The sequence below is a fragment of the Gopherus evgoodei genome, chromosome 17, assembly GCF_007399415.2.
Source record: "Gopherus evgoodei ecotype Sinaloan lineage chromosome 17, rGopEvg1_v1.p, whole genome shotgun sequence".
NCBI classification, from domain to species: Eukaryota; Metazoa; Chordata; order Testudines; family Testudinidae; genus Gopherus; species Gopherus evgoodei.
The window spans coordinates 20,851,952-20,878,994 of record NC_044338.1 but is presented as its reverse complement, the minus strand read 5'-3'; the positions used below and the strand labels follow the sequence as shown (position 1 = coordinate 20,878,994).

The following is a 27,043-nucleotide window of genomic DNA, read 5'->3' as shown; positions in this document are numbered from 1 at the left end:
ATCTTCAGGATTTCAGGGTCCTTCATTCAGTTTCTGGAAGGCCTGATCGGTTTCCTCTCTCTTTTGTTCTGTGGGATTTTTCCACAAGGGTAGAGACAAAACCCCCCAGCCCCGGGGTCAGGGGCCTGATTTTCCTCCTGCGTTAGAGCAAGGCCTGGCCAGCGGCTGACCGCGGCTGCCCTCTGTCTCCTGGCAGGGACGGGGACTCCTCCTATGAGATCATGCAGCTGGACTTCGAGATGGAGAATTTCACCAGCCAGGCCGTGACGCGGCGCATCATGTGGCACATCGACTACCGGGGCCGCAACCCGCCGCCCGACCTGGAGAAGGTGGTGACGGAGCTGACGGTCATTCAGCGGGACATCCGCGCCATCGTGCCTCTGGCCATGGTGAGTGAGCTTGGACGGCTCCTCCGCCACCCCCAGGGCAGGGCTGGGGGGAGGGGTTCTAGCCGGCCCCCTGCATTCCCCACAGAACCGCACACATACACAACAGCACACAAACTGGACCGCTCCCCCCCCAGCCCCACGCACTGTAAACCCATGGCACGCACTCACTTTACACCTTCCACCTTCATTTTCATGCATACACACCCGCCTGTAACACGCTGCACACATGCACCCCTCCCCCTCCAAATATCCAAGGGGACACACACACACACAGCTAACCACACCTTGGTGTATGCCCCTATAACACACCCTCGTGCTGCACTGGTGCTGGCTCAGAGGCTGGGCTTACCTGGTGTGAGTGTCTGCCCTGGCCTGGGGCAGAGTCCTGGGGCTGGCTCCTGGGCATTGGCCTGGGACTTGCACCTAAATGCATCCCCTGGGGCAGTGATGTCTGTTTCCATGTGGTGGGGGGAGAGACATGTCCAGCCACCAGCAGCCCCTGAATTCCTGCTCAGAGAAGCTGGACACAGCCCACCAGGGCCCCTGATCAGTCCCCTCCACCGGTGGGTGTGGGGGACACGAGATGGAAGGGGACACAGCAGGCCGTTCCGTCGGGGCTGGGGCCTGTGCTGGTACCCATCAGCAAACGTACCTGAGCTCGAGGGGTTGGGCCCCATCTTCTACACTGGTTTCTGCTGAAGGCCCCATTGTTCGATGGGGAAACTGAGGCACCGAGCAGTGACTTGTTTCTCCCGAGATCCCACACGAGGAGCCAGCAGCAGGGCTGGGAGCAGAACCCAGGAGTCGTTATTCCCAGTTCCCTGCTATAACCCTTCTATCACATTCTCTCACAGAACCAGTTGTGGAACCCAGGAGTCCTGACTCCCTGTCCTTTGCTCTAACCCACTAGACAACTCTCCTCCCAGGGTTAAAAACAAGGAGGGCAGTTTCCAGTTGGTTCAGATCCCATTTACACCAGTAATCCAACCGGAGTGACTCTAGATTGTCATGGAGATCAGGGTCTGGCCAGTTGGGGTCTTAGAGCCCAGCTCCAGCCTGAGCCCAAAGATTTACATGGCAGTTTTATAGCCCTGCAGCCGAAGCCCAAGTCAGCTGACCTGGACCAGCCATGGGTCTTTTATTGCCGTGTAGACGTGCTGCTTCCAAGGGTTGTGAAGGTAGGGGGTAGGATCTGCCCGCAAAGTCTTGCCCCTTGTGCCTGGGGTCACTGAGTGATGGGGGGGTCTTCTTGCACTTTAAGAGCTTAGTTCAAGAGGGTCTGTGTGGGGCAGGGGGAAGCTGAGCCGGTGCCCAGAAACTCTCCCGCTCCATGGAGCCTCGCCCCTGGGATGAGAGCGAGCCAGCTATCCCTCCATCAAAGTCAATCACATCACAGGCTGCCAGGAAGGCAGATTAGATTCCCTGCCATTTCATTGACTTGAAAGGTTATCTGTGCTGGCTCACCTCCAGGAGCGAGGCCCGGCTCCGAAGCAGCCAATTTAATTTCTGTATCCGATTTCCTCTGTTTGCATAATTAACTGATTTGCAATTAGACTTGCCCTCCATCCACACTGCTCTTGTTCTTTGAAGTTTTTAAGAGCTTGCGAGGCCTCCGAGCGAGGGGATTGAGACTGCATCGCGAGCATGATGACCGTGTGCAGCAGACAGGACTTCCTTTGCCATGGCATTATAAAATAAAAGGGGGCCCAGCGCCCCCATCCCCAGCACAGCACCAGGTACTGAATGCAGTGCTGACTCCCAGAGGAGAGCACCCCCTACTGAGTCACCTGCATGCACACACACATACACACACATTTGAGGTCCTTTCCTTGCACCTCGCCTGCTGTAGGGTGCCCCTCTAGAGTGGGGTCTCAGGGCACGGGAGAGGAAAATGGAGGCTGGACACTAACGCAATGGCCCCTTTGCCTACCAGGACACGGAGATCATCAACACAGCCATCCTGACGGGCCGGACGGTGGCCATCCCGGTGAAGGTCATCGCCATAGAGATGACCGGCGTCATCACGGATGTCTCGGCTATGGTCGAGTGCAAGTCCAACAATGAGGACATCATCAAGGTGGGCCCAGCGGGGCAGGGAGGGGGCAAAGATTCCTGGAGCCATCCGCCCTGTGGGCCTCTGCCCAGCCTGAGAGCTTTGGCTTGGACTGGCAGGCCCTTCACGCAGCCACTCCGGCTGTGTGTATCCCAGCCAGCCCCAGCCCCACCTCAAGGCAGGAGCATGAGGCCAGGCAGGATGGAAGTAAAGGGCTCCCCCGACAATGGCCACACCCCATCTGATGCTGAGAGAGAGCCCATGCTGCCTTGCAGGTCGCCCTGTGAGTTTGCTGCGCTGGGGGGCTCCAGGATCAAAGCTGCCAGGAGAAGGGCTGCCCAGGCCAGATTCTCAGCTGGTGTCAATCAGTGAAACTCTATTGACTGCAGGGAAACTGTGCTGCTCAGCACCCACCGAGGAACTGGCCCCGTGCCATTAGCTTTTCCAGAGATTGTGACCCGTGCATAGCCAGCGTGGTGACGTCTGCCTGAATCTGCAGACAGCCCAAAACAAGTGCTCGTAGCAGTATGAACTCCATTCATACAGTGCAATGGGGCGTTAATTCTGAACCCTAACAATGACGCCCCACACAGCAGTGTTACAGTTAACCCTTTCATTGATGATCATCCTAACAGGAACATCCAGCTCAAGTGCTCATCTGTTTCAGAGGGACGCAGGGGCGGGTATTGAGATGGGGGAATCAAATTGGGCCTCTGGGTTTTGCCAAGGTTGGCTGGGATGGAGAAATGATGGATTTAACCCCTCCTCCATCCACAAATATTAATATTCAGTTAACTCTGAAGGTCCCACCTCTGAAGGAGGATGGGTCTGGAAATAGACATGAGAGCCCTGCTCTGACTGGCTAGCTAGCCCCATACACCTCTCTCCCCCAGCAGGATCAATGCGTGGGCTGGATTTGCCTGGCCCTGAGATCAGCGTCTCCACATTGACGCCCCAGTCTCTGGGTGGCTCTAAACCCACCCGCTTGCTGCTACCAGGGCAAATCCCATCTCCAAGGCCGCCTGGCTCTGCGGCCGATGTGCCCTTTTCAGCTGGCTTGCCTGCTATGGCTGCAGGCTCAGGTATTCCCACAGCAGTGTGGGGACAGCTGCTCCCAGCATGTGGTCCAGAGTGCCTGCTCCAGCCTCGCTAATCTGCTCTTGTGTTATGTGTTTGGTCCTGGTTAGTCCCATCCGCCCGCTCCTGCTTTGCCATGACCCCACGGCCTCAGAGCACGCGTGGGGCAAGTATCATCACCAGCCACAGAAGCTCCTGGATGAACTGAACAGCATGGCAGGGCGTTCACAGCCTGTGCCGTCGTGCGTGTGCGTGTGTGTGCATGTGCGCACATGCGTGTGTGCAAGTGTGTGTGAGAGAGAGAGTGTGTGTGCATGTGTGTGTGTGCATGTGTGTGTGAGAGAGTGTGTGTGTGCATGTGTGTGTGCGTGTGTGTGCATGTGTGTGTGAGAGAGAGTGTGTGTGTGCGTGTGTGTGTGCGTGTGCGCATGCTCCCTCACACAGAGTCAGCCTGGCACTCAGCGCCTCTGCTGCCTGAACAGAAGTCACTGAGTTGTGTGTGCCAGAAACTCTGCGGGATCATTGCCCCGTAACCGCCCCGGCGCCCCCTGCCCTGCCATGTCCTCAGGCTGCTGACCTGCCACCTCTCACTTTCATAGCATCCCATCAGCAGGAATATCTGGGTGCTGGGGTCAGGCAAAGCCACTCACAGGTTCAAGGCCCAGCAAGGTGCCCTGGAGGCACAGGGAGTGTGGAAGCTTCACCCCCTAAATACCCCCTCTGAATGCCCATTGACACACTCATACAAACTCCTGACAACTCACACTCATCCTAACTCACACTAACACACTGTCACTGACACACACGCACTCCGGCTAATGCCCCCTGCACAATTTTCCTGTCAGGAAACACACTTGTCCTGCTAACTGATGCATATTCCTGCTAACACTCACACACACTTGTTCTGACACACACACACATTCCTGCTAACACGTGTACACACACAAGTTCATGCTCTCTCTTTGTCCCACCCCCTACACACATTCTCACATGGACTCACACTCCCACTAGGTAACAAACACCCTGATATTAGGGGCTTTGTCTTATATATGCAACTATCCCTCCTGAAAAAAAAGTGTCCTGATTTGTCACACTTGCTCTGATCACCCTATCTCCTGCTAACACACATATACCCACTGCCCCTTGACACGCACTTCACTAACACAGGCACTCACCCGGACACACACATTTCCAGCAAGGTGAACGTACGTCTTCTCACATGCACCCCCTCGACACCGCCACTGCTGCTGCCACAGACAGATGCTCCCCAAACCACACAAAGTCCAGCTACTTTGCACTCCAGGTAACACACCCTTAGGAATACCCACTGATGCCCACTCCCGATAGCACACTGGGAGCGCAGATAAACACACTGACCTGCACTCCCACTAAGATACACACACAAACACCCACTCCCACTAGCGCATTCTCCCAGCCCCACACGAGCACTGAAAATGCGGGAACTTTCCTGGAGCAAAGCGCCTTGGGAAATCAAGGGGAGTTTCCCTGCAGTGACGATGACTGAGTTTGTCCCTGCGAGATTTCAGACAAAAGTCCCATCTGGCCCTTACTTGGCTGGAGTCCGCTCCTCTCCCTGTGCCACCTCTTCTCTGGGATCTGAGTAGCCAGAGCAGGAGGGACCAATCCCGGCTGCCCCTTTTGTAGCGTAGGTTTCTGGAGCAAATCCCAGACCCGTTTCTGGGCAGGTTGCTTTGCTCATGAGCCGAATGGCTAGCAAGAGTCTGGACGCTGTTCTCGTGGCTGTTTCTTGCCAATTTCCTTAGCGGACCGGCAACAAAGGGGACACATGCGGGGCAGGGCAGACCCAAGCTGGACTTTCTCGTGTCCTTGTAAATCAAAATAATTGGGTGCAAATACAGTAGTGAGAAGGTGCCATGCGGTTGGCCTGGGCAGCTGTTTTGCTTTGGTCACCAGTTAAGTCCCCTTTTTTACCCCCCTGCTCAGTGTGTACAGGGTCCCTGGTCTGGGTCTGATCCACCCAGGAGATGCATCTGTGACAGCCCCAGCTGGAGGGCTTCTATCTCCAGCCATAGCAGCACATGCTCCTAGCTCTGGAGGTCCCTGGCATACTCCCCAGGAACGCGGCTGAGTTCTCATGGAAGTTATGAGTGCTCCAGGCTCCGTTCTTGCTCCAATGAGAACCTTTGTAAAATGGCCGAAACCTGGAGTCTGCTGGGCTCTGGCTGGACCCCCCAGAGGGGAGGAGAACCAGGGAAGGAGAAAGGAAAGCAGAAGCCAGAAGAAGGTTTTGTGGAGCAGGGATTGTGTAGATCGCATTAGTCTCCTGAGGGTTGCAATCCTTTGACCCAGTTGCTGGTGGCCAGAGAGGTACAGGAGGTTGGGTTAGGGGATTTGGTGGTGGCCCCTTCAGGCCTTAGACTTTTTTACTTTCTGGTAGCCCCTGAGCTAACACACATGCCTTATGAAGCAACACCCCTGTGCACCTTCTCCAGATGCAAAGGGAAGGGCAGGCTGAGACAGTCCACTCAAGTCCCCAGGAACCTCTGTGAATTCAGTTTCACTTGACTGTAGTGTCACCTCTGAATGCAAGTGCAGACCCTCAGAATGCGGAGAGAGCCAGAAGGCTGGGCAGATGGCTTATGACCATCCTGGGGCCACTTATTCCGACCAACTCATCTTGCTGACAGATTTCTCACTGCGTGGCTGTAATTAGTCACCGGGCTAGCTAAATGAAGAGGCCAGGCCGCTCCAGAGCGCAGGGGCAGTCGCTCTCCATCAGTCACGCAGCCGCTCCTTGGCACTCTTCTGGGCATGTGAAATGCCATGGCTTCACAGTTTGATTGGTGCCACCTCAGGGCCAAGGTGCTGGAGCCTTGGGCTCCGGCGTGGAGTTTCCTGGCTTCTCCTGGAACCATCGTCTCTGGTCCTTCTGCCGGCAAATTGATTAGGATCCAGTCTCTCAGGATTCCCTGTAGCACTTGCTGCTCTCAGCTCACTGGCTCCCCCTGCTGAGTGGGGCTCCCATGTATTTGCTCCACTTCCAGTGTTGGTCCCCTTGCAGCTTTGATCGTGATGCCCAGGGGACACCGCAGAAGGGGGGCTTTTTACTTTGAGCCCAGTTGCTTAAGCTGACCCAGCAAGTAGTGTCACTGCTTGGACACAGACAGAGGCGTCACCATGGCAGGGGAAGGCAGCTCCACGCACCTTTGGAGACCGGTACTGCAGAGCCATGGGGCCTTTCCTCTGCTGCCAGACCCCATTGATCGGTGGGGTCGACGAGAGTGATTGACCTCATCTGGGCTCCAGTGCTGCCGCGTCCTGCCCCTTGTCTCTGTCCTGAGCATGGAGAGACCTGGCAAAGGGAAGTCAGGCACCTAACTCCCTTGGGCTCTGATACCAAACCCACTCAAAAGACGATCCAGTTGCCCTCCCACCTCTCCGTTCCCGCTCCAGCCTTCCAGCCACTGGCCCTGAAACCGAAAGCCAGATCCGGGCCACACTGAGTCTCATCCAGTCCCTGAGAATGCCAGCAAGGTCAGCGGGCAGGGCCAGCAGTGCCCGCTGTGCACAGCATGTTCTCCCAGAGAATCCCAGAGCTCAGCGCAGTTGCTGCCGGTGTCCTGGGGTCCCGCCTGCCCCGAGGGCTGGACTGAGGCCCCACCAAACTCATTTCATGCCAGGGCTGTGGTAGAGCCACGAGCTGGTTTGATCCGAACTGCATTCCTCTCCTGTGGATTTGATTTCAAGGCTTGCAGGGAAGTGAGAATCACCATCCAAGGGGAGCCGCAGCAGTACTCCCGTGTCTAATATACTGGTGGTCAGAAGCAGCTATAACTACAGGTTATCAAGCCAGTTATTACTGATAAGGCAAAATATCGTTGCTTTGAAATGTAAATCGCAAGTTCTCATTAGCGGCTTCAGTTCCACCTCAGAGCCTCATTTCTTTCCAGTCGGAATCAGCGGCTAGAGTCAGCCAGCTCACACTGACACTCCAAACTGCACAACTTCTCCCCCAGGTCAGCACTGACGCCAGCCAAGGCTCTGTACTTGTGCTTCTCGGGCTCCCGAGAGCTGGCACCGGGGCTTACGGAGCCAGCAGCCTCCCAGGCACGCAGGGGAGAGAGGGGCAGATGGGTCGGGGGGCCTGGCGGCTGCGCCTTGCTTTGCATTCACTAAGCAGGGATGAGCACAAAGAGCTGGATAGCGCCTTTTAGGCATGATGGCTGTGATTGGGGCACAGGGAGAGGTACCAGGAAGAGAGGGTACAGAATAGAGAGAAGGAATAAGGGGGAATAGATGACAAAGATGCATCGAAATGCCAGCTGTCTGTCTCTCTATCCATCCCCATCCATCCCCTCTATCTATCTATCTATCCCCTGCCCCCTCTTTCTAGCTCTTGGCATTAGATCAGCCCCCCACAGCATGCTCACCATCATGGTGTGTTTGGGGAGAGACGGCAGAAGATCAATGCTAGTATGCCCTTCATGCCACAGGATTTCCAGAGTGCTTCCCAGATGCCACGCATGGAGCCCCATTGACCTGCAGCCACCTCTGGGGTGCAGCACTGCAGGGCTGTGGGAGGCGGTCACAAAGTACACGACGGAGTTGTAGGCCAGGCTGCGTGTACAGAAAGTGCCTGGGCTCAGTCGCTTGGCCTCAGTTTGGAGTGGGTAACGCTAGTGGTGGGAATCCTGCGCTTGAGTTCGAATGGCAGGAGCCAGTGGAGCTATGGCCAATTTACCACACCTGGGGATCTGGCCCCATGGAGCTATGGTGATTTACCCCCAGTGGGGATTTGGCCCATGGGACTACGGTGATTTATTCCAGTGGAGATTTGGCCCATGGAGCTATGGTGATTTACCCCCAGTGGGGGTTTGGCCCGTGGGGCTGTGGTGATTTACTCCCAGTGGGGATCTGGCCCCATGGGGATGTGGTGACTTACCCCCAGTGGGGATTTGGCCCATGGGACTATGGTGATTTATGCCAAGTAGGGATCTGGCCCCATGGGACTATGGTGATTTACTCCAGTGGAGATTTGGCCCATGGAGCTATGCTTTACCCCCATGGAGGATCTGACCGCATGGAGCTGTGGTGATTTACCCCCAGTGGAGATTTGGCCCATGGGGCTGTAGTGATTTACCCCCAGTGGGGAATTGGCCCATGGGGCTGTGGTGATTTATCCCGAGTGTAAATTTGGCCCATGAAGCTGTGGTGATTTACCCCCATTGGGGATTTGGCCCATGGGGCTGTAGTGATTTACACCAAGTAGGGATCTGGCCCCATAGGGCTATGGTGATTTACCCCAGTGGGGATTTGGCCCATGGAGCTATGGTGATTTACCCCAGTGAGGATTTGGCCCACGCAGGCTGTGGTGATTTACCCCCAGTGGGGATTTGGCCCATGGGACTATGGTGATGTACTCCAGTGGAGATTTGGCCCACGGAGCTATGATTTACCCCCACTGGGGATCTGACCGCATGGGGCTGTGGTGATTTACCCCCGGTGCAGATTTGGCCCATGGGGGGCTGGGTGATTTACCCCCTGGGGATCTGACTCCATGGGGCTGTGGTGATTTACCCCCGGTGCGGATTTGGCCCCACGGGGCTGTAGTGATTTACCCCCACTGGGGATCTGACTCCATGGGGCTGTGGTGATTTACCCCCAGTGCGGATTTGGCCCCACAGGGTTGTGGTGATTTACCCCAGTAGTGACTCATGGCAGAACTCTCCCCCGGCTCCCGGAAGGGGTGCTAAGTGACTCCCTCAGGGGTGCACAGGGAGTCATGGCAGAGGCCCAGGCATGGAGCTGGCCAGCTCCCAGGCAAGTGCTGTAACGAGTGGGGCCAACCTCCCTTCCTGGCCCCGAGGCAGCTCCCAGGCCTGGCTGCTCCCTGGGCCCCCAGAGCAGCCAGACTCTGCAGTCCGTGTGCTCCAGCTCCAGGCTGTCGCCTCAGCTCACGCCAAGAGAGATTGGGGAATGGGGCGTGACAGACGCGGTGGGAGAATGTTTACCCGAGTCCCAGAATAAAGCTCTCGTCTGCGCGATTTACTACCCCCTCTCCCTCTAATTTATGGCGACCTGGTCTCTGCAGCGTGATAAAACACTGTAGCAATAATACACTTCCGGATGGACTCCCAGACGCTTAAACTGGCTAATGCGCAGCCGTCCTGCTCATAAATCTACTCCCCCCACTGTCCCTGCACCCGGGGGGAGCAGACACGTCCACACAAACCGGGATGAATAATGGGTCACGCAAACCTCCGGCCCCACAAACTTTGCCTTGTGCTTTCCAGGAGGCGCCTCCTTGCAATCTCCGGCTGAGTTATTTTTTGTTTGTGGCTGAGATTTGTTCCGCGGGAGCTTTCCGTTACCAGGCAAGATTGGGGAGTTTGAATACGGTGTCAGGGCTGTAAACCTGTTACATAAATCACAGATTACAGAGCGGAATCTGCTATCTGTTCCGGTAAGTCATTGAAAGTTAGGAAGAGCTGGGGAGCTGAACATGGCGGCCACTGCTGTGTACACAGAGAGGGTGTGGAGATATTACACCCAAAAAGAAGGCGTTACAAAAGCATTTAAGGCTGCAAAGTCGGGCACTCAAAAGTTGGGAAATGCCACAAGTAAAGTGTCAGAGGGGTAGCCGTGTTAGTCTGGATCTGTAAAAGCAGCAGAGTCCTGTGGCACCTTACAGACTAAGGTATTGGAGCATGAGCTTTAGTGGGTGAATACCCACTTCATCAGATGCATGTTAACTCAGCCCCCTTGGGCATATGCATTATGATCGAGTCTTTAATGCAGAGGTGGGCAAACGATGGCCCGTGGGCCATATCTGGCCCGCGGGACCCTCCTGTCCGGCCCTGAGCTCCTGGCCTGGAAGGCTAGTCCCCGGCCCTTCCCTGCCCCGCAGCCTCAGCTCACTGAGCCATCGGCGCAATCCTCTGGGCAGCCAGGCAGCTGCAGAGCCGGTGCTCTGTGCAGCGCGGTGGCGTGGCCGGCTCCAGCCAGGTGGCATGGCTGCCTGACCTGCTGCTCTGTTTGGCGCGGTGGAGCGCCACCAGCCACTGGTGCTCCAGGCAGCACGGTAAGGGTGCAGGGAACAGTGGGGGTTGGATAGAGGGCAGGGGAGTTTGGAGTGGTGGTCAGGGGGTGAGGGTGTGGATAGGGGTGAGGGTGATAAGAGGGTGGGGTTGAATGGGGGCAGGGGTCCCCAGGGGGGGAGTCAGGAAGGAGAGATGGGGTTGGATGGGGCAGCAGGGGGCAGTCAGGGACAGGGGTCCCAGGGGTGGAAGTCAGGAAGGATAGGGGTGGTTGGATGGGACAGGGGTTCCCAGGGGGCAGTCAGGAATGAAAGGAGGGGTTGGGTGGGGAGGCAGGGGGCAGTCAGGGGCAGGGACTCGGGGGGCAGTCAGGGGACAGGGAACGGGGGGAGTTGGATGGGGAAGCAGGGGGCAGTTAGGGGCAGGCGGTCCAGAGGGGTCAGGGGACAGAGAGCTGGAGGGGTGGATGGGGCAGGGGTCCCGGCGGGGGGCCTCGAGGTGAGAAGCAAGGGGGGGTCAGATAGGGAGTGGGGGCCTGGCCATACCTGGCTGTTTGGGGAGGGACAGCCTCCCTTAACCAGCCCTCCATACAACTTTGGAAACCCGCTGTGGCCCTCATGCCAAAAGGTTTGCCTACCCCTGCTTTAATGCAGCCTGCTTCTTTCCATGGGCCCCCTGCCTCATTCAGTGCACAGGACCTGCTCTCGGGAAGCAATCAGGGCTGTGCAGCAAGGCGGCTGTTATCTGGAGAAGCCCTGCCTCGTTTGTTGCAGGAGCTGGGGGCAGTGCAGTGAAGGAGGCAGGGTCTGCAGGAAGAGAAAGGAGGGTCTCTTGGTAAAGGCATTTGCGTGCTGCCCTGGTGAATTGGATTCTAGCCCTGCTGCTGCCACAGAGCTCCTGTGTGAGGCGTCGTCTAAAGTAAACTTTGTACAGGGCGCCTCTGTCTATGTCTCCTGTTCTGGGTGCCCAACCTGAGACTTTTCCAGGAAGTGCTGTCACAACTCAGGGCTCTGAAAAGTCAGGCCCTCTGCATCTCAGACGGGGCACCTAAAAGGAGATGCCATGTTTGACAGTTTTGGCCTTCATCTCTGTGCCGCAGTTCCCCAGGGACCATGAAAGCACCTAGCCTGCCTGGGGGGCCAGGAAGGTAAATGCATTAATGTTGGGAAGGGATTAAGGGACTTCATCGAGAGCACCACAGAGAAACCCAGGAGGAAATGAACTGTTCGACAGTCAGAGCAGAGTTTGAATGGGAAGGCCTGGAGCCACCAGGGGATGATGATGAATGAACCATGGAATAGCTGCTCTCACAGAGCACCGTCCGTCCCGTGCACTGAATGAGTCCGGGAGCCTGTGCAATCTTAATGTTCTTTTAATGTCCTTTTTCTGGATGTTATTGTGATGGGTGAACCCTGTCCTGGGGTCCCACCTGATGTGCTGGGGTCCCACTGAGCCAGCCCTTTCCACCAGCCTGGGTTTCCCCACCCTGCTCGTGCCATGCTAGGCTCTCAAACCTTCTCCAGCTCACACACAGGTACGGCCACACCCAGCTGCAGACATAGACTGAAATCAGCTCCCTGTGGGAGGACTTAGCTAGGGGAATGGCCAGCACTCACGTGCACACCTCCTTTGGGGTATGAACCCCAAATAATATTGTCTCATGCTGTATAGAAAGATCCCCAGAGCGCAAGCTCATAAAAATTCATCCTCTCCCTCAATGTGGAGAGAGATCTGCACAACTTCTTCCCCCATCCGCAGACACGAGTTGCACCAACTGGGTTTTGAAATAAACAAGAAATACGTTTATTAACTGCAAAAGGGGAATTGTATATGATTATAAGGGATAACAAACAGAACAAAGCAGATTACTGAGTGAATAAAACAAAACCCGCAAACTAAGCTTAAAACACTCAAGAAACGGGTTACAAAATGTAATTTCTCACCCTAAACGTTGTTTTAGGCAGAGTTTCTGTAGAGTTCCAGTTATTTCCGTTTGCAGACCGGACCCCTGTCTCAGCCCCTGCCTTTCCCTTCAGGAGGGTTTAGCAATTTTCCTCCTTGAGCGAGGAGGCAGTGGAGAAGAGTCCTGATTGCCTCACTCCCCAGCCTTAAATAGAATGTACATAAGGCGGGAATCTTTTGTTTCCCAGTCTGACCCTCACCCCCTCTTAACGGAAAAACATTGAAAGCCTAAGATGGGGGTCTAGTACCAGGTGACACAATCACCTGATCCTGCAGTGTCAAAGCAGCAACCCGGGGAGTTTCTCAGGAAGGCAGGAGATTAGTATCTTCCAAATCTTATTGTTCTTCCGAATGCCCCATTGAGGATGACGGCCTCCTGTCTGGTGGGTGTTCTCCCAAATACACACACAGTTGTAATTGTTACATGGTCAATAGTCCTAACTTCAGATACAGAAATGATACATATATGCAAATAGGATAATCACATTCAGTAGCTCATAACCTTTCCAATGATACCTCACATGACCCATCATGCATAAAACACACCTCAGTTATGCCATATTCATCTCACAATATTTCTATGAAGAATATGGGGTGCAAGTCACACTAATAGCCAGTGTTTTTTAACACTTAAAATGAAACAGCACAACAACAGCTGGGCTCTTTAGATCCCCAGCGCAGTCCTGTACCAGCTCAGCTAACGGAGAACTGGTAGCAGTAGTAGGCTATCGTCTATGTGGACCTGCCGCTGGAGGGGCGTTGGAGACACACACTTTGCCAGAGGGTTTCACAGCTGTTTGCTGAGAGCGGAGGAGTTCTGAAGCTGATGGAAGCCCCAGGGGTGTGCAGGTACAGGGTACAATGCTCAGTAGCGAAGGGCCTATCCCTTTGAGGGATCGCTCAGTGGTTTGAGCATTGGCCTGCTAAACTCAGGGTTGAGAGTTCAATCCTTGAGGGGGCCATTTAGGGAACTAGGATCAAAATCTGTCTGGGGATTGGTCCTGCTTTGAGCAGAGGGTTGGACTAGCTATCTCCTGAGGTCCCTTCCAACCCTGATATTCTGGGTTCCCTGGAGCCGTATACATGCAGAGAATCTCTTTGTAGTGTCAATATTGGTGCCTCTGTAGCTGCTCTGGGAGGACAAAGCAGAGACAGCTGCAAAAGGTTCCAGATGCTGAGCGTGAAGCTGGTAGCTCTTAATGGGGCTGGGCTCCTTGCGCAGACAGGCCCTGCTTTCAACACTTTAACGTGAATCCTTCAGCTCAGGTTACTCCAAGCATGGCCGTAATAGAGTGCAGTACATTTAAGAGCTAATATACAGTAGCTTTTTAACAGGGCCGCTCCATCATCGGGACAGGGTGGGTGGCTTTCGGTGAATTGAAACGCTGGTGGCCCCAGACCAGCCAAGCTGGTGGATTTATTACCTAAGGTACTGCGAGCAGCAGACCATCATATTATTGTGATCAACGGCACAATATCCAGAGTGCTCATTCACCGGGGGATTCATTTCCGAGCTCATCTTTATTCAGAGACAGCCCGGCACAGCTGAGATTGTCTGCAGACATGCTGAGCTTGTGTCTATCTGATGTCAACACCGGGCCAAGGAGAGCTCGAGAAATTAAATACTCCTTCTTGTGCCCTCCCACACTGCCCACAGTACAGCGCCTGCCTGATCAGGGCTGGATTCCCCGGGGCTCAGCACGCGCAATCGGGGCCAGACCCCCCCCAGGTCTCAGCACCCACGATCGGGGCCAGATCCCCTGGGGCTCAGCGCCCACGATCGGGACTGGGTTCCCCGGGGCTTAGCGCTCGCATTCGGGGCCAGATCCCCCAGGGCTCAGTGCCTGCGATCAGGGCCGGCTTCCCTGGGGCTCAGTGTCCACGATCGGGGCTGGATTCCCCAGGGCTCAGCACCTGCAATCAGGGCTGGATTCCCCAGGGCTTAGCACCTGCAGTCCACACCAGATTCCAAGAGTTCAGCTCCCATTTAGACACCTAAACAAAGGCCAGATTTGCACAAACATCCTATTGTGACAAGCATCCAGCACACCAAGTCCTTGAGAAAACCGGGCCCCATCCTGGGTGCCGAGCCCATCTGCAAACCTCCCCAAGCAGACCTGATTTGCAGCCACCACCGCTGTTTCAGTGGAGAGCGTTTTGCACCTCTCAGTCATCGAGCTCACATGTTTTTCTGAAACCGCAAACCCAGCTGGGTGCATCGGACTGAGCTGATCTGCAGAGGCAGCTGGGTCAATGGCCAATCTCTCGGGTGCAGAGAGGCAGGTGTGGAATTGCACTCACAGAGACACAGGGCTGCCTGGAGACCTTGAACGCTATCAGAGACTCTGGTGTGAGATCCTCCTTCCACCCTCCGGGCAGGCAATGTTGCATTCTGGACTTACAGCCCTAAGAGGAAACATGAGCAATTCATTAGTAATTTCCTCCCTTAGCTCCTTAATTGGCTTGGATTGGTCTGTAATAAGCGGCCCCCTCAGGATATATTTGTTTTATAGCACATTTAACTAATGTTATTTGCATAAATGGATATTAAAGAATGGGGGAGACACAACAATGGGATTAAAATTGATTCGGTGGAGAAACATCTCAAGGTATTAACGTTAATGACGGTCACGGGGGTGCCAGTGAATAGCACCTGAAAGGCAGATCCCATGTAAATACATAGCAACAATGCACTGCTAATAGGGATTGCTTCCGTTAAATGAATTGTTCCAGGACTCGCCGCTGGCACATGGAAGATGTGTGTCTAATGCAATTGACTTATCCACTCAGCGCTGCATAGCAGAGGTGTGGAGAGCTAGCTGGGTTTATCGAGCTGCTTCTGATATTACAGGGCTGGGTGCAGAGCAAGGGTGGGCTTGCGTTTATGGATTTAGGAGCTGATGGGTCAATTCTTAGCTCTCCCCATGTGACCCAGGACAAGTCATGTAAACTCTCCATTGCTTTGACACAGTTGGAGATGTTTCAGAAAGATGCAGAGCGGCACAAGGGAAAACTGACTCTAGACACAGCGTGTCCTGTCGCAGCCGGTGTCAGAAAAGGGGAGGGAGGAACACTGGGAATTTTAGGCCCTTTTCGGGTTTCAGCAGAGCCAAAACAAAATGACCGTTTTGAGTCAAAGCCAAATGAAATAAACATTTTTGTTGCAAATGGAAATTCTTTAAACAGACATTGTTGAATGAAAATGTTTGATTGAAGAGGGGGGGTTGTTTTGACCAGGTTTGGGTGTTATCCAGCCTCTACGGGGGGAATGTGGTGGGAGGTATCACAGAGGTTGATTGTCTAGATCCATGGATCTCAAAGCACTTTACATAGGAAAGTTAGTAGCATTATCTTTATTTTACCGGTGGGTAAACTGAGGCACAGCAAAGTGCAGGCATTTGCCTGTGGTCACACAGCAAGTCAGTGATAGAGCTTGGGGCTCCCAAGACCATTCTCTCCACTGGACCATATGTGCAACTGCTTGCTTGTGGTGTGCATGTTTGCTGCAATCACACATGTACAAGTCCTGATTTTATAGGGACCGTCCTGATTTTGGTTTTTTTTCTTATATACTCCCCATCCCCTGTCCCTATTTTTCACATTTGCTATCTGGTCACCCTATCCGTTATGCAGAGCCACAGCTTCGGGGACCGCAGCTCCCAACAGTCAGTGCTCCAGCAGGAGCTAAGTGCCCAGCTGCACTGCATGCTGGGAGCTGTAGTCTCCCCAGGCCACATGCCGTTGGGGTCTAGCCCCCCAGCTCTGGCCAAGCTGCGGCGGGAACAGGGGGGTGTTATGGCCCCTCCTGCTGCAAGGCTCAAACCAACCTGCAGCCCTGGGAGTGGCCGCGGGCCGCCGGCCTCACTACTCAGTGCCGGCGCTTCCCTTCCTGTCCTCCCCAGGTGTCCAGCAGCTGCGACTACGTGTTTGTGAGCGGGAAGGAGACGCGCGGCTCCATGAACGCCCGGGTGACCTTCAGCTACGAGCACCTGAGCGCCTTGCTGGAGATGACCGTGTGGGTGCCCAAGCTGCCACTGCACATTGAGCTGTCGGACCCCAGGCTGAGCCAAGTGAAGGGCTGGAGGGTGCCCATCCTGCCGGACAGGAGGTGCGCCCCTGCATGGAGGGCGGAGGGGAGCTCATGCCCCACGGGCCAGAGCACTTGCAGCCGGGGGAGTGGGGGGCAGGGGACTCTGCCCTTGCCTAGCTTTGCCAGTCACAAATGCAGTTCCTGTTGGCTTGGTGCTCTGCCTGTCTGGAAATCAGTCCCTGCTGCTCTGCCCTTCCTGCAGCTGGAAGATCCCAGCCCAGCTCCCCTTGACGGCCTCCTCCCAGCAGTAATGGAGAAGGCTTGGGCCCTGTGCTCTGAAAGGCTGCGCTGTGGGATGAGCTGCCCTGCTCGGCCACTGGAGGGCACCGCTGAGCGAAACAAAGCCCCCCTTTTCCGAAGGGGGCAGCATGCTGCCCGCATGGCACCCTAGCACCTGCGGCCTGAATCACCAGGGACCCTCATGCTGCCCCCCTAGCTCCGCAGGGCTGGACGAGCTGCCTTTGCTGGGGTGTTTCTAGGCCACAGTGACTCTGTGCAGACAGCTCACAACTCTGCCAGGCTCTGAGGGGAGAGAGGGCCTGGGGCGGAGACCCTTTACGTTAACCCCATCCCCTCCAACAGCAAATGCCACGTGCCTTGGGATCTCATAGACTTAAGCTCAGAAGGGACCATTATGATCATCTAGTCTGACCTCCTGGACAAAGCAGGCCACAGAATCTCATCCACCCACTCCTGTAACAAACCCCTAACCTATGGCTGAGCTACTGAAGTCCTCAAATCATGGTTTAAAGACCTCAAGGTGCAGAGAATCCTCCAGCAAGTGACCCGTGACCCAAGCTGCAGAGGAAGGTGAAAACTCCCCAGGGCCTCTGCCAATCTGCCCTGGAGGAAAATTCCTTCCCGACCCCAAATACGGTGATCAGCTAAACCCTGAGCATGTGGGCAAGACTCACCAGCCTGCACCCAGGAAAGAATTGTCTGTAGTAACTCAGATTCCACCCCATCTAACATCCCATCACAGACCACTGGGCATATTTACCTGCTAATAATCAAAGATCAATTAATTGCCCAAATTAGGCTATCCCATCATACCATCCCCTCCATAAACTTATCAAGCTTAGTCTTGAAGCCAAATATGTGTTTTGCTCCCACTGCTCCCCTTGGAAGGCTGCCGTCCTGTGCCACCTGCATCCAGAGCCCTTTTGTCAGCCAGCTGCCTATGTGGTCTTCTGCCCCCCGGGGGGTGCTTTGCTGTCTGTAGCAATGCTATTGCCCATCTTGATTTAGACACAGGCCTCACCGCTGAATTGCAGCTACTTCTGGGGTGGAGCATGGAGGCTGCTGAACTGCACGGTAACAGGGCTGGAAATGAAGGCGCGTGGCATATATATCGAGCCACCTGCAAGAAAATCCTAGATCTGTAGGGCAGGAGGGGAAATCAAGGCATCTTTTCATCCAAACCCTCTGCGCTGAAGCAGAAGCAAGAAAACCTAGATCATCCCTGACAGGTGTTTGTCCGACCTGTCAGTAAAACCTTCAACGACGGGGATCCTGCTTAGGCCACCTGTTCCAGGGCTTGACTATTCGTAGAGCTAGAAAGTGTTTCCTAATATCTAACCTGAATTTCCCTTGCTGCAGACTAAGCTGATTGCTTGTCCTGACCTCAGTGAGCATGGAGACCAGTTGATCCTCACGCTCTTTTTAACAGCTGTTTACATATTTCATGGCTATTATCCAGTGCCCCCATGTCTTCCCTTCTCTAGAATCTGAACACGAGTCAGGTTTTCTAAACCTTTGCTCATTTTTGTGGCTCTCCTCCCGAATTTCTCCAGTTTGAGCACATCTTTCTGACAGTGTGGTGCCCAGAATTGGATTCAGCACTCCAGCCGAGGCCTCCCCGGTGCTGACAATTACCTCCTGGGTCCTGTTAATACAGCCCTTTTCGCAACTGCCTCACGTTGTTGGCTCCTGCTCAGTTTGTGATCCCCGGTAGCCCCCAAATCTTTCCAGCAGTATTGTCACCTAGACAGGAGCCCATTCCTGCGATGAGTCACTGGCCTCTGTTACCTTGGTACCCGCTAGCTGCAGGGCAGGGTGGCTGATCTGTCTTGTGCCCCCAGGTCAGTGCGGGAGAGCGAGGATGATGAGGACGAGGATGAACGGAAGCAGAACCGGGGCTGCACCCTGCAGTACCAGCACTCCACCCTGCAGGTCTTCACCCAGTTCCACACCACCTCCTCAGAGGGCACTGACCAGGTCATCACCATGCTGGGACCCGACTGGCTGGTGGAGGTCACCGACCTGGTCAGCGACTTCATGAAGGTGGATGACCCCCGGGTGGCCCAGCTGGTGGACAGCAGCACACTGGCCGGGCGGGAGCCGGGGACCACGCTCTTCAAGGTACGGGCCCCTCACCCCCTTTGCTCGGGGCGGGGGAAATCACGTGGCTGGAGCTGGAAGGCAGCGATGGAACGAGTCCTGCGTGCAGAGGGGTGAGTGGGTAAGCCGGGGGCCTGTGCCTGGGCTCATGGGGCACCCCAGCTGGCACGTACTTGCTAGAGGTAATCAGGGATTCCCATGGGGCCCCTGTCCCTCGGGGTTGAGCTAACAGCTGATGAAGCAGAGGAGGAAGTCCTTCCCTTCCCCCCAGTGGGGGTCAGGCTGTTTCCTGCCCCTCCTCCCTCCAGCCATTATATATTGGACGGGGGGAGTGGCCGGTACCAGGCTCCAGCAGCTGAAGGCTGGGCCACCCAGAAGGGGCCCCCGGGAGCATGATGGAGCAAGTCACGTGGGGAGGGACAGGCTACCCACGGGCTACCCGAGCTGGGGCTAGTTGCAGGTAGGACTGTGGCTGTACCTGACTGCAGGTTGGCTCAGGGCTGCAGCCCAGCTCTGTACATGGACCCTGCTGGAAATCCCCAATCAGGGTCAGTTCCACTCCCTGTCACCCTAGAGTTAAAGGGGCGGAGACACCTTTCATCCGTGGCCTGTGAATGAGCCTCCCACAGGCATGGGGCCGATCGGCTGATGCCGGATGCCAGCCGCTGGCAGCAGGGAACCACTCCAAAGCTCCTTGCCCTGGAGAGCATCTCCCTCCTGTGGCCGCCCCCCAGGGCAAGGTGTGTGCTGCAGACGCTGCCCCTTCCCCTCCTTGGCCAGAAGGAGAGGTCAGCCGGCACCAGGCGTCTGAGGGGCTGTACACAGAAGGGACAGGTCTCAGGCTGGGGTAGTCTGGGTCTGGGGTCCTTTGCAGCTTTCTGGTCCAGAAGCCGGCCTGGGTGTGTCCGATGCATAGAGGGCGTGTGCAGGGTGTTGGCATCCTGGACTCGGAGTCCCCCAAAGAGGCAGTAAATGTGCAAATTCTCTGCCGTGCTGAAGCAGGCATCCTCCCCGCCATGGGCACCCGTCCCTGTGGTCCCCGCACCCCAGAAGCGGCATCTGAACCCTGCCTCTGATCCTCCCTCCGGCTGTGAATGTCATCCTGGCTTTGAAGCTCAGCAGCAGACTCTCTTTCCTCCCCCTGGGGCTGAGGGAAGGGGAAGGGTGACGGGGTGGGCGCAGTTTAAAGTTATCTCCGGAGCACTTGCCTCTCCTTCAGGCTGGCTCCAGCTATTAACTGCAACGCCGGGCGGTTAGTTTTGGGCCTGGGCTTGGTTACGCTTTTCTAAGCGAAATTCCTGGTTTCTTCGATACTGGCTTGAAAGGGCCGAGCGTCTCAAGGTCAGTGCAACTGCTGCCGGCGGGTCAGAGCTCTCCAGGCAACCCCACTCAGTGTGCAGCAGCAGCTTGGGCACAGCGCAGGCAAAGGTCGTGCCCATGGGGTCGTCTCTGGGGCCTTGCCAGATGCTTTATCAGCTCCCCAGCTCTCAGGGGGCCAGCGATGTTCCTTGGCTGAGGAGGAGGCTAGGAGAATGGGGGAACTGCAGCCCTGCTTTGTGGGAAAGGGTGGGCCCTCCTTTGCATCAGCAGGGCACTGCTGTAAGGGAGCTCCCAGCACTGGGGGTGGTCCCTCGTCATTGGCAGGACAGTGCCAAGAGGCAGTGAGGCACTGGCTGGGCCATCACGGCCACTCCCCGATTGCTCTCTCTTGCAGGTGGTGTCCCCACTCATGGAGGCAGTGCTGGGGGAGACGGTGGTGACGGTGGCGGACGAAAAGGTCAGCATCACCGATCTGAAGGCCCAGGTGGTGTCCAGCCTGTCACTCTCCCTCCATCCCAGCCCCGGCAACAGCCACACCATCGTGGCTAAGACGGCCGCCCAGCAGACCCTGAACTTCTCCAAGCAGGTAACACAGGGCTCATGCTACATGGCTCACCGAGTGTGGGACTACGCCTCCCGGCATGCACTTTGGCTCTCCATGGAGCATTGCATGCTGAGGCCTGTAGTCTCCCAGTGCCACACCCGCACGTGGGCACCTGTACTCACTGCTCTGCCATTTGGATGCGGTCCTGCCCCGGAGAGGGCCTCTGGCTGAGGCACCCTTCAAATTACTCGCTCAGAGGAGGGACAGGGCATGCAGTGTGGCTTAGGGTCAGGTTGTAGGGTGCAATGATTTTGTTGGGGCTCAGTGGAAATTCGCCCCCATCCCATGTGTTGTGGCAGGACTGCTCATTTCTGGCTGGGAGAGGCCCTGGCTCCATCTGGTGGGCGGGATCCCCGATCTGCTGGCCTCGAGGGAGGCTGACTCCTGTAAGAGCCTGTAAAACAGCGGGAGTTCCCATTGCTCTCATTCCGTGTAACCCCCGGTGCCCAGTCCCTCTTGGAGACCTCACACGGCCAGCTGGCCGGCAGGGATGACCCCGCAGCTGCTCCTCCTGGCTGCACTGGCACTGCTGTGCTGGCAGAAGTCAGGGGCCTCTCTGGCTCCTCTCTCACCGATCCCTGGCTGGATCCAAGCAGGGCCAGGGCAGCCAATGGTGGGAGCAGATGGTGAGGGGGTTCAGTACTGGCCCCCTAAACCACCCACCCTAGATACCCTCAGCACCCATTCACCTGCCTACCCAGACACCCCCAGTTCCCATCCACTGACCAACCCCAGCTCCACCAGAAACCCACCCTCTTACCGCAAACTTCCGGCAGCTCTGTGTCCTGCCCCAGCCACTGTTTGGGTCAGGGTGTGTTGGTCATATGCAAATTAATTGCAAACATGCACATTAGCTCATTAACTAATTTGCATGCTCGACTTTGCATCTGTACCAAACTTGTCAGCTATGCCTAGGAGCCGCCAGGTGAGGCTTGGCCCTGGGAATCGTTTGCAGCAGTGCCTTGGCATGACACTGGCGCAGGGCGCGATATCCCGGGGCTCTTCGCTAGCCATATTGCGCTGTGCAGCGCCCCGTAGGGGATCTCCAGGGGGCTCCGCGGTACGAGAGGCCAACTGAGCGACACACTTTACAGTAAAGTCAGTGCCAGTCATGATGACAGGCGAGTGTCATGGGACTTCTGCTGAAATAAGAGTTTTGCTGGGGGTGAAATGGGCCCAAGGAATGGAACCCATTGGCACCAGGGCCAGGGGGAGGTCATAAATCCTTCCTCTCTGTGGGGACCTTTTATAAGTCTGCTGAACAGTTCAGTCCTTTCAAATCCATAATCCCTCCTAGGGAGAGAGACAGAGAATGGGGAATGGACGGACGGATGGTTGAAAAGATTGTCGGATGGATGGAGAGCATGGGGGATGGATGAACAGCACGGGGGATGGAGTGAGTGGGGGAGGGAGGGAGAGAATGGATAGAGAGGATGGCAGGTGGATGAATGGATGGAGGGTTGGAAGCATGGGGGATGAATGGATGGACAGAATGGGGGATGGATGGATAGATGGATGGATGGTTGGGGAGCATTGGGGATGGAGGGATGGATGAATGGTTGGGGAGCATGGGAGATGGATGGTTGGGGAGCGTGGGGGATGGAGGGATGGAGGGATGGATGGATGGTTGGGGAACATGGAGAATAGAGGAAGGTGAATGGTTGGGGAGCATGGAGGGTGGATGGATGGTTGGGGAGCATGGGGGATGGAGGAATGGATGGTTGGGGATCATGGGGGATGGATGATTGGAGAGCTTGGGAGATGGAGAGATGGATGGATGGTTGAGGAGCGTGGGGGATAGAGGGATGGATGTTTGGGGAGCATGGGAGAGGGAGGGAAGGATGGTTGGGGAGCTTGGGGGATGGAGAGATGGATGGATGGTTAGGGAGCATGGGGGATGGAGGGATGGATGAATGGTTGGGGAGCATGGAGGGTGGATGGATGGTTGAGGAGCATGGGGGATGGAGAGATGGATGGATGGCTGGGGAGCGTGGGGGATGGAGAGATGGTTGGGGAGCATGGGGGATGGAGGGATGAATGATTGGAGAGCTTGGGGGATGGAGAGATGGATGGATGGTTGGGGAGAATGGGGGATAGAGGGATGGATGGTTGGGGAGCGTGGGGGATAGAGGGATGAATGGTTGGGGAGCATGGGAGATGGAGAGATGGATGGTTGGGGAACATGGGGGATGGAGAGATGGATGGATGGTTGGGGAGTGTGGGAGATGGATGGATGGATGGTTGGGGAGCATGGGGGATGGAGGGATGGATGGATGGGGAGCGTGGGGGATGGAGGGATGGATGGATGGTTGGGGAGCATGGGGGATAGAGGGATGGATGGATGATTGGGGAGCATGGGAGATGGAGGGATGGATGGTTGGGGAGCATGGGGGATGGAGAGATGGACAGATGGAGGAAGAGATGGATGCATAGATAGGTAGATGCCTATTCCCCCTGTTTGTTTTGCAGGAAGCCCTCCTGAGCATGTGGGTCTCATACAGTGATGGCACCACGGTCCCCCTCTCCCTGTACGACCCCAAAGACTATAACCTGGTGGTGAGCAGCCTGGATGAGAAAGTGGTGTCGGTGACCCAGGACCGGGCCTTCCCGTTGGTGGTGGCGGAAGGCGAGGGGGCTGGCGACCTGCTGCGTGCTGAGCTGGTCATCTGTGAGAGCTGCCAGAAGACCAAGCGCAAGAGCGTGCTCTTCACGGCGCTGGCCAGCGTGCGGGTGCGCTTCAGCTCCGAGGAGGACCCCACCTACGACTATGGGGATGCTGGCCACGTGCCGAGCAAGCCGGGGACCTCGGGGAGGGAGGAGAGCGCGGCCAGCACCACCCTGCGGGCAGATGTGGAGAGGAAGCTGGAGCCCAGCCAGGACAGCAGAGCTCCCAGCATCCCCCATACCACTGAGGATTTCCCCACCATCCCCACAGGCTTCGTGCAGGTGCCACGGGGGCTGACAGACCTGGAAATCGGCATGTATGCCCTGCTGGGCGTCTTCTGCTTGGCCATTCTGGTCTTCCTCATCAACTGCATCGTCTTCGTGCTGAAGTATAGGCACAAGCGCATCCCACCCGAGGGCCAGACCAACATGGACCACTCCCACCACTGGGTCTTCTTGGGCAACGGGCAGCCCCTGAGGGTCCAGAATGACCTCTCCCCTCCGCCTGAGAGCCCTGGCAACCCGCTGGAGAGCGTCCAGACCTGCTGCCATGGGGACCACCAGAGCAGCGGCAGCTCACAGACCAGCGTGCAGAGCCAGGTGCACGGGCGAGGAGATGGCTCCTCGGGGGGCTCCACCAGGGACCAGAGCGAGGACCCACTCAACTCGCCCACCTCCAAGAGGAAGCGGGTGAAGTTCACCACCTTCGCCACGCTGCCCTCCGAGGAGCTGGCCTACAACTCCATCCCCATCGCCGATGAGGAGGACCTGGAGTGGGTGTGCCAGGACATGGGGCTACAGGATCCCGAGGCGCTCCACGACTACATCTGCAGGATCAAGGAGATCGCTTAGCAGGCTGCCGCGCCCTGCCACACCAGGCCAGCCACTGCCCTCCGGCTAGGGCTTGAGCGGATACCCGAGACCCTGACCATGGGAGCAGATTTTCAATACTCCCCTCCCTTTCCTTTTCGCTCTCTCTTCCGTGCACGGGGCTTCCCCTTCCGCCACTTTTTTTTTTCGTTGAAAGGGAACAAGTGTTGAGCGAGCCAAACGGAGCGGGGTGAACCCCGGCGTCCCGAGGGAGCGAGGGGCCGCCTCTGCCTTCCGCCCTCTCACCGCCAAAGTGCCGAGGTGCCTGCACGCTGCTTGCACAAACGCCACCCCTCCTGCCGGGCGGTAGGTGGCGCCGTAGAGGGGAGCTGGCGCAGCGGGGGGCGCGGAGCCCCGCGTTATGGGGAAGACACTGGTGGGGGTGCAGGAGCCAGAGCTAGAGCAAGAAGAGGTGTGGGGGGGCAGGTTCAGACCTGGAGCGATAACGGTCAGCGTGGAGGGCTCAGCTCAGATATGCCTGCCCTCCACGTGCCTTGACGCTGCCTTGCCCTGTCCTGCGAACCACTGACCGAGCGGCGAGGCCTCCTGCCCTGCGGCCTCCGAGTGAGCGTCGGCCACGAAAGACGAACAGGATTTCTCTGCTTTACTTTGTTGCACAATAATGTTGAATAAATATACATTCAGGGATCCCCCCGATGGGCCCGGTCCTGCCACCGGTGTCACGGGACATGCTGCTCTGAATGCCGGGGGAAGGGAGGGGAGGAGCGGGCAGGGGGCATGGCCCTGAGCTAAGGACCATTGGTGCCTTGGAAGTGCACCAGAAAGCTAGAGCTAAGCCATGTGGCTTTGGCCCAGCCAACCCCACTGTCACATCCCCCGGGGAATAGGTGGCCACTCCCTTTGCCAATCAGCCCATGTCTGTTCCTGCTGCCTGTGCCAGGCCCTGGGCTCCTCGCTCCCGTCCGGGGCCTGTTCCCGCCACATGTAGCTTCGCTTCCAAAAAGCCAGGGCTGGCACGAAGCAGGGGAGGGAGAGATTGAGGCCAGGGATCCCATTGGCCTCCAAACCCAACCCCAAAGCACCTGAGCTGCTTGGGAATCTAAAGCCGAGGTTCTCGGCCCTGGGCCAAGCTCTTGCTGCTTCTCCCAGCTCCTCAGTCCCGTGCCCGCCCCTGCTTGCGTTTCGCAGTCCCGGCGTGTGTGCCTTACACAAATGGAAGCACATGCGGAAATGGCCCCAACCGGCACGTCAAGGGTCCCCTCGGCTGGCACGCCGCAGGCGTGGGTTCTCCGCCAAAGCTGCTGGCCTCCCACCTGTGGCGGGGTGTGGGGTGAGCTGAGCTCCCAGCTACCCGGCTCCCAGGCCGCAGGCTTCGAGAGGCTGCACTGCCTCGTGTTTGAAGCACAAGCCTGGGCGTCAGCTGCCTTGGGTCCCATTCGTGAGCCAAGCTTGAGTGAATCACCCTCCCTGCACTGCCCACGCCGTGCCTCAGTTTCCCCTCTGTACAACGTATTACTGTGGTTCTTCTTTGGCTCCCCTGTCCTTCCCGGGTTCAGCGCATGCTGTTATGGGAGGGAATTCAACCACGATGCTGTGCCCATAGCGCCAGGCCTGGTCCCAGTGGGGCCTCCCAGAGCTAGGCCCGGCCAACCTGCAGTCATAGGGTCTCTCCCCACCACTGCCTCACCACATTAAGGCCTCAAGCATAGTCATATGTTTGGCAACTGACCCCCCCTCTGCCAGAGAGCCTGGCGTCTGGGCCTCTGCCATCGCCACATTCCCACGACTCACTGCGGAGCCTGAGAAGACAGTGGTGCCTGCGTGCTGCCCCATGCCACGTGCCCCCCCACCGACCATACCAGGCGGTAGACACACCGGCGCTGACTAGCAGAGGGGCAGGAGAGCAGAGCTGCTCATGCCAAGGGGGGGTGGAGGGGTGTCATGTTATCTCTCAAATGGGCTTTACCCACCACTGTGTCTAATTTGTATTAAATAAATAAAAGAGACTAGGGGAAAAAAGGCACTGGAAAGGCGGGCGCATGGACAGCATCTCTGTTGGGTTTGTGTAGCATTGCCCCTTTAGCCTGCGTGGTCTAGCCAATAACCAGAGCCTTGCAGCGGGTTCTGTCTGTTCAGAGGAGATATTGGTGAGAGTCAAACTCCTGGCGGCGGCTTGTTTAGTCACAAAGAATGTCCAAGCGCCGTTCTGTTCCCTGAACGCAGGAGCCGCAAACAGCAGCAGGCACTTTCCTGTCTCAGGAATCCCCACGCCTGCTCCTCCAGCCAGCTCTGTGCCCAAGAAGCCCTGTGTCTCTTCTGCCACTCCAGATCAGACTCACAACCACCATCAACACACTTGGGCTGCTATTGGTATCCTAGCCCCTCTGTTTGCAAGCAGGGAACCCCACTCAGCCTACCCAGCTCAGCTCTGAGCTACCATGTGCCTTGGGCAGTCTCTCCATAGTTGTAGTTCTCTTGACTCCATAAAGGGACTTAATTGCTCCTTTCATTGAGACTGAAAACCTGCTTGGCCATATTAATTGATGTTAACTAGGGGCTTGTCTACACCCGGAGTTCATCAGGAATAGCTGCTGCACTTTAAATTCACACTTGACCTTCAGTTGAATTCTCTTCCAAGTGTAGACAAGCCTCAAGCTGTGATTGGCTAAGGTGCCGCTGATGGCAGCCATTCAC

General features: G+C 56.5%; 1 protein-coding gene across 1 annotated transcript in view; it reads left to right on the top strand.

The window, feature by feature from the left end:
- TMEM132E (transmembrane protein 132E) overlaps positions 1-26,309 on the top strand; it is a 44,917-nt gene extending 18,608 nt beyond the window's left edge. The window contains exons 3-8 of the mRNA XM_030537031.1: positions 197-389; positions 2,323-2,466; positions 16,403-16,608; positions 18,672-18,951; positions 20,645-20,836; positions 23,324-26,309. Of these exons, the coding sequence (XP_030392891.1) occupies positions 197-389; positions 2,323-2,466; positions 16,403-16,608; positions 18,672-18,951; positions 20,645-20,836; positions 23,324-24,370 (2,062 nt within the window). The 3' untranslated portion in view covers positions 24,371-26,309. The remainder of the gene's footprint in view (positions 1-196; positions 390-2,322; positions 2,467-16,402; positions 16,609-18,671; positions 18,952-20,644; positions 20,837-23,323) is intronic.
- The last annotated feature ends 734 nt before the right edge of the window (positions 26,310-27,043 follow it).